Below are 8438 nucleotides of genomic sequence, written 5' to 3' on the forward strand. Positions count from 1 at the left end.
CCGAAGCGCCCGCAGAGCCGGCAGAGCGCCATGGCCGGGGAGCGCGCCCTGTTCGCGGCTCGCCAGGGCGACTTGGAGGCGCTGAAGGCGCTGCTGCCTCCTCTTCCTCCTCTTCCTCCGATCCGGGACCCGCTGGGCGCCTCGCCCGTCCACCACGCCGCCCGGGCCGGGAAGCTGCGCTGCCTGCGCTACCTGGTGGAGGATGCCGCGCTGGGCGCGCAAAACAGGGCGCGCAACGGGGCCACGCCGGCCCACGACGCCGCCGCCACGGGACACCTGGCCTGCCTCCAGTGGCTGCTCGGGCCCGGCGGCGGCCGCGTACAGGTGAGCGTCCAGGATCGCGCACAAGGTTGTAGGATCGCGCACAAGGTCCTTGGAGAGGGCGAATTGGGAGGGGTCTCTTTCTTCCGTCCACTCGGCTTGCACGGGGTGGGCTGCCCGCGCTAGAGACCGGGTGAGCCTCTGAGCACGTACAGAGGGCGGGCGGGGACGTAGGATCGCGTGCAAGGTTGTTGCAGACCCCCTAAGAGGGCGAAATGTGGGGGGAGGCCTCTTTCTTGCATCCACCTGCCTTGCGTGGAGTGGCTCCCCATGCCAGAGTCCAGGTGAGCCTCTGAGCACGTACAAAGGGCAGGTGGAGAGGTAGGATCACGTGCAAGAAGGCGAAATGGAGGGGGGAGGCCTCTTTCTTGTATCCACCCGCCTTGCATGGAGTGGCTCCCTATGCCAGAGTCCAGGTGAGCCTCTGAGCACATACAAACGGCAGGTGGGGAGGTAGGATCACATCCAAGGTTGCTGGAGACGCCCTCAAGAGGGAGAAAGAGGGGGATAGGTCTCTTTCTTCTGTCCACCTGTTATGCATGGGGGGGACACACTGTCTGTGACAGAGTCCTGGTGAGCCTCTGAGCATGGGGAGGTAGGATCGCTTTGCATGGGGGCAGAGGTTGGGTGGGGGGGTAGGATCGCGGGCAGGATGATCACAACTCCCCCCAAGAGGGCAAAACGGGGGTGGAGGTCTCTTTCTTCTATCCACCTAGTTTGCATGGGGGTCTGCCCACAGCAGAGTCCAGGTGAGCCTTTGAGCATGGTCAGAGAGCGGGCAGGGAGGTAGGATCACGTGCAAGGTCATCGGAGACCCCCCAAGAGTGCAAAATTGGGGGGGGGGTCCCTTTCTTCTGCCCAACCACTTTGCAAGGCATTGCTGCCTGCGCCAGAGTCCTGGTTAGCCTCTGAGCATGGGCAGAAGGCAGGCGGGGAGAGGTAGGATCGCGGGCAGAATTGTCAGAGATCCCCCAAGAGGGCGAAATAGGGGGGGGGGCGGTGTCTTTCTTCCATCTACCTGGCTTGCACCGGATGGCTGCCCACACCAGAGTCCAGGTTAGCCTCTGAGCATGTATAGAGGGTAGAAGGCAAAGTGAAGAGGCAAGAATGTTTGGGGGGGAGGGATCGTGGCAAGGGCGGTTGGAGACCCCCAAGAAGGGAAGTGGGGGGCTCTCTTTCTCCCACCTGCGAGGCCTGCTATAGCTTTAAGTGCAGTTGAACCTCAGAGCATGGGCAGAGGGCAGGCGGGGGGGGGGAGGTCGGATCGCGCGCAAGGTTGCCAGAGACCCCCAAGAGGGCAAAATTGGGGGGGGCAGACATCCTTTCTTGCTCCCTCCGCTCCGTCAACCAGGCTTGGCTGCCCACGCCAGGGTCCAGGTGAACCTCCGAGCACATACCGAGGGCAGGAAGCCAAGCGAGGGCGCAGCATCGTTTGGGGGGGGGCTCACAGCAAGGGTTGTCGGGGACCTCCAAAAAGGGAACTGGGGGGGTCTATTTCTCCCACTTGGGGGGAGCTGCGAAGGCTTTAGGCTCAGGTGAGCCTCTGAGGTCGTGCAGAGTGCAGGAAACGAGGGGAAAAGGTCAGAATCGCGGTGCGGGCGCTTGAGATGGTTTGGAGTTCGTGGGGGGGGGGCTCTTTTCCCCGTTTGCCCAGCTGGGTTCCAGGTGAGCCTCTGAGCATGTACAAAGGGCAGCCAGGGAGCAAGAGAGAGGGGGTCCCGTCTGCCCCCCTTTCGCCCATTTCTGGGGGGATTCAGACTTGCGTGAAGGTCGGCGAGAAAGGAAACCGTGTGTCACGGGGTGGCCCCATTCCCAAGACACGAGGAGACCCCGACCCAGATTCTCACGACACTTTTGACCCACTTTGGGGCTTAATCGGCCCGTGGGGTCAGTTCAACCTTCAAGCATCGGTGTGCAAAGAAGAGTGAAGAAGAAGCCAGAGCAAATATTTCTGCCCCATACACACACACACACACAATGTAGCATATTGTAGAAGGTAAGGGGACCCTAGAGGTCACCTAGTCCAGCCCCCTCAACTGGGCCATTGGTAGTCCAACTTGCAGTGAAATCTAGCCACAACTATCCGCGTAGTACCAGCCTAGCTTTTGAAACCTGTGTGCTCATAAGGAGCCCTAATCTCTGAGCATACACAGAGCGGGAGTTGCCTGAGCTCAGGCAGCAAACCTGATATTATAAAGATTTTTCATCCTGTGTGAAAACCGGGATGAAATTTGGTGAAATGAAATTGGATTTTGCCCAATTCTTCAGCAAACCATCTTTAAGTCGGATCCTGGCTTAATGCGGGGTCAAAAATCAAGTTATCCTTTCAGGTTTGCCGACGTATTTTTGTCTAGCCTTCCAGTCTCTTATTTTATGGTTTTATTTTCATTCACAAATGTGCTTGTTTTATTTTTTATTTTATTTTATTTTACTTTTTTTTAAACAAAAAAATAACAGAAGTGTTGGAAGGAACTGCAGAGGTCTTCAAGTCCAACCCTCTGCTCAATTTTAGTTTAGTTTAATTTTAGCTTCAGTCTCTGTTTCAGGTTTTAGGTTTTAGTTTTAATTTTAGTTTTTAGTTAAGTTAAGGTTTAGATTTGGTTTTCAGTTTTGTTTGGTTTTTAGTTTTTACTTTTAGTTTTTAGTTAAGATTTAGATTTGGTTTTCAGTTTAGTTTTTACTTTTTAGTTTTCTGTCTTCAGGTTAGGTTTAGATTTAGTTTTTAGTTTCAAATTAAACTTTAGTTTTAGTTTTAAGTTTAGTTTAGTTTCATTTTAATATTTAGTTTGGTGTAGTCTTTAGTTTACTTTAGTTTAGTTCCCTTCCTTCCTTCCTTCCTTCCTTCCTTCTTTTCTTCCCTCCTCCCCTCCCTTTCTTCTTTCTTTCCTTCCTTCTTCTAACCTTCCTTCTTTTCTTCCCTCCCTCCTCTTCTTTCTCATCCATCCTTTTCTCCTCTCCCATCCTCATTCTCTCCTTCTTTTCTTCCTTCCTTTTTTCTTCCCTCCCTCCTTCCCTCCCTTCCTCCTCTTTCTCACCCATCCTTTTGTTCTCTCTCTCCCTCTGTCGTTCCTTCTTTCTTTCCTTCCTTCTTCTAACCTTCCTTCTTTCCTTCTTTCCTTCCTTCCCTTTTCTTCCCTCCTTCCCTCTTTTCCTCCTCTTTCTCATCCATCCTTTTGTTCTCTCTCTCCCTCTGTCCTTCTTTCTTTCTTTCCTTCCTTCTTCTAACCTTCCTTCTTTCCTCCTTTTCTTCCTTCCTTCCTTTTTCTTCCCTCCTTCCCTCTTTTCCTCCTCTTTCTCATCCATCCTTTTGTTCTCTCTCTCCCTCTGTCCTTCCTTCTTTCTTTCCTTCCTTCTTCTAACCTTCCTTCTTTCCTTCTTTTCTTCCTTTCTTCCTTTTTTCTTCCCTCCTTCCCTCCCTTCCTCCTCTTTCTCACCCATCCTTTTGTCCTCTCTCTCCCTCTGTCCTTCCTTCTTTCTTTCCTTCCTCAACCGCCTCAGAGTTGTGACGGTCCGTCGTGTCCATTTCTTGCAGGACGTGGATCATTCCGGGGCCAGCGTCCTGCACCTAGCGGCCCGTTTCGGCCACCATGATGTCACCGACTGGCTCTTGCGCTTCGGGGGCGCTGACCCCCTGGCGCCCACCGAGACCGGAGCGCTGCCCATCCACTACGCCGCCACCAAAGGGGACTTGCCTTCCCTGCGCCTGATCCTCGCACACTCTCCCAGGTAAGGGACCGCCTCGCGGGGCCGGTGTTACTCCCCCACCGTGGAGTGTTTGTTTGCGGGTGTTTCCAGCTACGGTTGTTAAGTGAAGCATCACAGGCAGTCCTCGAGTTAACGACCGCCATGGGACTTCAAACTTTCCACCAGTGGAGGTCACATCTTTTGCACTGTTTTACGACCTTTAGGCAAACCGCTGCGGTTCTTAAATTTGTCGCTTGGTCATTAAGTGAATCCGTTTCCCCCTTGAAGGTCGCAAAAGTGAATCATGTAACTCTAAGGGCACTGCGGCCGCCATAAGTGCAAGTCAGCTGCCTAGCGTCTGAATTTGGATCAGCATCATAAGTGTGAAACTTTGGTTTTAGTTTTTAGTTTAGTTTAGATTAGTTCAGTTCCTTTCCTTCCGTTTTTCTTCCCTCCCTTCCTCCTCTTTCTCATCCATCCTCTTGTCCTCTCCCTCCCTCCCTCCTTCCTTTCTTCCTTCCCTCCCTTCCTCCTCTTTCTCATCCATCCTCTTGTCCTCTCCCTCCCTCCTTCCTTCCTTCCTTTCTTCCTTCCCTCCTTCCCTCCCTTCCTCTTTCTCATCCATTCTTTTGTCCCCTCCCTCCCTCCTTCCTTCCTTCCTTCCCTCCCTTCCTCCTCTTTCTCATCCATCCTCTTGTCCTCTCCCTCCCTCCCTCCCTCCTTCCTTCCTTCCCTCCCTTCCTTCTCTTTCTCATCCATCCTCTTGTCCTCTCCCTCCCTCCTTCCTTCCTTTCTTCCTTCCCTCCCTTCCTCCTCTTTCTCATCCATCCTCTTGTCCTCTCCCTCCTTCCTTCCTTCCTTCCTTTCTTCCTTCCCTCCCTTCCTCCTCTTTCTCATCCATCCTCTTGTCCCCTCCCTCCTTCCTTCCTTCCTTCCTTCCCTCCCTTCCTCCTCTTTCTCATCCATCCTCTTGTCCTCTCCCTCCCTCCTTCCTTCCTTCTTTCCTTTCTTCCTTCCATCCCTTCCTCCTCTTTCTCATCCATCCTCTTGTCCTCTCCCTCCCTCCCTCCTTCCTTTCTTCCTTCCCTCCCTTCCTCCTCTTTCTCATCCATCCTCTTGCCCCCTCCCTCCTTCCTTCCTTCCTTCCCTCCCTTCCTCCTCTTTCTCATCCATCCTCTTGTCCTCTCCCTCCCTCCTTCCTTCCTTCTTTCCTTTCTTCCTTCCATCCCTTCCTCCTCTTTCTCATCCATCCTCTTGTCCTCTCCCTCCCTCCTTCCTTTCTTCCTTCCCTCCCTTCCTCCTCTTTCTCATCCATCCTCTTGTCCCCTCCCTCCTTCCTTCCTTCCTTCCCTCCCTTCCTCCTCTTTCTCATCCATCCTCTTGTCCTTTCCCCCCTCCCTCCTTCCTTTCTTCCTTCCCTCCCTTCCTCCTCTTTCTCATCCATCCTCTTGTCCTCTTCCTCCCTCCTTCCTTCCTTTCTTCCTTCCCTCCTTCCCTCCCTTCCTCTTTCTCATCCATTCTTTTGTCCCCTCCCTCCTTTCTTCCTTCTGATTCTGAGACAGATGGGTAAGATACATGACGGAGGGACGGATGGATAGAAGGGAGGTAGGAAGGAAGGTTGGTTAGAAGAAGGAAGGAAGGTTAGAAGAAGGAAGGAATGAATGAATGAAGAAAGAAAGGAAAGAATGTTAGAAGAAGGAGGGAAGGAAGGAAAGAAGGAAGGAAGGTTAGAAGAAGGAAGGAATGTTAGAAGAAGGAAGGAAGAGCAAAAGGAAGGAAGGTTAGAAGAAGGAAGGAAAGTTAGAAGAAGGAAGAAGGGAAGGAAAAGGAAGGAAAGGAAGGAAGGAAGGAAGGAAGGAAGGAAGGAAGGAAGGAAGGAAGGAAGGAAGAACCTGCCACTAGAAGTTGAGGGTGCTCCATCGCTGGGGGTTTTCAAAAAGAGACTGGTCAGCCATTTGTCCAGAACAGTTGAGGGACCAACCAGGGGGGTTGGACTAGATGACCTCCAAGGTCCCACCCAACTCTTGTGATTCTGGATTCTTCCTGTCATCGCATTCAACATGTGACGTCGTCCATTGTGGACCGCCCCCGGGGTAGAGATTTCCAGATTCCCCTGGGGCGAAAGAGGGTTTTAGGCTATCCACGATGCCTTTGTGCAAAAGGAAGTGGGGTCAGGTCAGGGCCTCTGTAAACCATGTTAAATGCTGGCCGAGGGAGGCCCCCTTTCACCCAGCCTCAAGGACTGGGCCCCGTGCCTCAGTGTCCCCCTCTGCAGAAAGTCACCTCCATGGGGGGGGGGGGGGCGGTCACATATCCAAAAGGGCCTTGGGGCACCATCCTGGCCTGCTTTCTTGCAACCATCCTGGTTTGTCCGTGGCTAGCGTGGTCTCTTTTAGGTTCAGCTTGTTTTTTGGCATCGCTGATGACAGTTTTATGGCGGGCCAGGAGGGGCGCGTGGGTTTCGGAGTCTTTTGCGAATGGCTGATAACACAGCGGCCTTTGTGTCGGGCGTCTTGTGCAAAGAGATTGTGTGTCCGTTGGGGGGGGCTCTTTGGAGGGGGAGGACACAGCCAAAATTGGGGTGGGTGGGGAAGGGGGGAGGGGAGGAGATGATTGATGGCTGTTCTCCCTGGGAGGAGGGGGAGAAATCAGAGCCCCCCCTTTTCCTGGAGGTGGGGGGGGAGTGTGTAGTCCATCTTGAAAAGGTGTGTAAGCTGTCGTGTGGATGGCTTGAGAGATACACAACTCCCTTCCTTCCTCATCCATCCCTCTATCCTTTCGTCTCTTCTTTCTTTCCTTCCTTCCTTCCTTTTTTCCTCTTTCCTTCCTTCTTTCCTTTCCTTCCTTCCTTATCATTTCTCGTCCATTCCTCTATCCTTTCCTCTCTTCTTTCTTTCCTTCCTTCCTTCCTTCTTTCCTCTTCTTCCTTCTCTTTTCTTTCTCATTCATTTTTCATTTCTTTTTATCCTCTTTCCTTCTTTCCTTTCTTCTTTCCTCTCCCCTTCCTTCTTTCCCTTGTCTCATCAATCCCTCTATCCTTTCCTCCCTTTTTCCCTTCCTTCCTTGCCTCCCTTCCTCCTCTTTCTCATCCATCCCACTTTTCTACTTTTTTCTATTTCTCCTTCCTTCTTTTCTTTTAACTTCCTTGCTTCCATTTTCTTTCTCCTTCAATCCTGTTTCCTTTTTATCCTCTCTCCCCTTCCTCCCTCCCTCCCTTCTTCTAATCTTCCTCACTCATCCCTCTTTTCTTCTTTCCTCTCCATCTCTCCCCTACCTTCCTCTCTTCCTTCCTCCCTTCCTTCCTCTCTTCCTCCCTTCCTTCCTTCCTCCCTCCCTTCCTTCCTCTCTTCCTTCCTTCCTCTCTTCCTTCCTCTCTTCCTTCCTTCCTCCCTTCCTTCCTTCCTTCCTCCCTACCTTCCTTCCTCCCTTCCTCCCTTCCTTCCTTCCTCTCTTCCTTCCTTCCTTCCTTCCTCTCTCTCTCTTTCTGTCTCCTTCCTTGCCTGCCTGCTTATCTGCTTCCATTCTTTTATATGACTTTAGAGAGGGAGAATTCCTTTCCAACCCTTTGCCAGACCTTTGTTTTAAAAAAATATCCCATTCAATCCACCTTCTATTTATTTATTTATTTATTTATTTATTTATTTATTTATTCATTGGATTTGTATGCCGCCCCTCTCCGTAGACTCGGGGCGGCTAACAACAGTGATAAAAAACAGTATATAACAATCCAATACTAAAAGAACTAAAAAACCCTTATTATAAAACCATACATACATACAAACAAACCATGCATAAATTGTAAAGGCCTAGGGAGAAAGAATATCTCAGTTCCCCCATGCCTGACAGCAAAGGTGGGTTTTAAGAAGCTTACGAAAGGCAAGGAGGGTAGGGGCAATTCTAATCTCTGGGGAGAGTTGGTTCCAGAGGGCCGGGGCCACCACAGAGAAGGCTCTTCCCCTGGGTCCTGCCAAACAACATTGTTTAGTTGACAGGACCCAGAGAAGGCCCACTCTGTGGGACCTAACTGGTCACTGGGATTCGTGCAGCAGCAGCAACCCAACTCACAACCCAACTCAAGAGTGGAATTCAAGCCCTGGAAGGGACCCGAGAGGTCATCTATCCCAACCCCACTCTGCCCAGGGGGGAAAAACCACATCGCCATTGTAGCTTTTCCATCCAACTCTTTGCTTAGAATTCCACTCCAGCCAAAGAGCTTCATATAAAATCACTCTGTCTGGCCAAAAATAGGTCATCCTTTGGACCCGCACAGTACAGTACGTGAGGGATTAGAGGGCTTTTAATCTCATTTTCCACGGCGAGCCGGTGTAGTTAGACCACAAATAGCCTCCAAGTCGGGAGGGTAATTAGAAACCTGCCAGGTACATTAGTCCTGCCAGCCAGAAACCAGATTTTTTAAGAAAAGGAAAATGGAG

The 8438-nt window shown here is 51.6% G+C and overlaps 1 protein-coding gene across 2 annotated transcripts in view; it reads left to right on the forward strand.

The window, feature by feature from the left end:
- The first annotated feature begins 16 nt into the window (after window positions 1-16).
- The window catches only part of LOC139171148 (espin-like), a 67216-nt gene continuing 58794 nt past the window's right edge, over window positions 17-8438 (forward strand). For both annotated transcript variants that reach the window (XM_070759030.1, XM_070759029.1), the window contains exons 1-2: window positions 17-324; window positions 3854-4047. In XM_070759030.1, the coding sequence (XP_070615131.1) occupies window positions 31-324; window positions 3854-4047 (488 nt within the window). In that variant the 5' untranslated portion in view covers window positions 17-30. The remainder of the gene's footprint in view (window positions 325-3853; window positions 4048-8438) is intronic.

The sequence above is a fragment of the Erythrolamprus reginae genome, chromosome 8 (assembly GCF_031021105.1).
Source record: "Erythrolamprus reginae isolate rEryReg1 chromosome 8, rEryReg1.hap1, whole genome shotgun sequence".
NCBI lineage: Eukaryota > Metazoa > Chordata > Lepidosauria > Squamata > Dipsadidae > Erythrolamprus > Erythrolamprus reginae.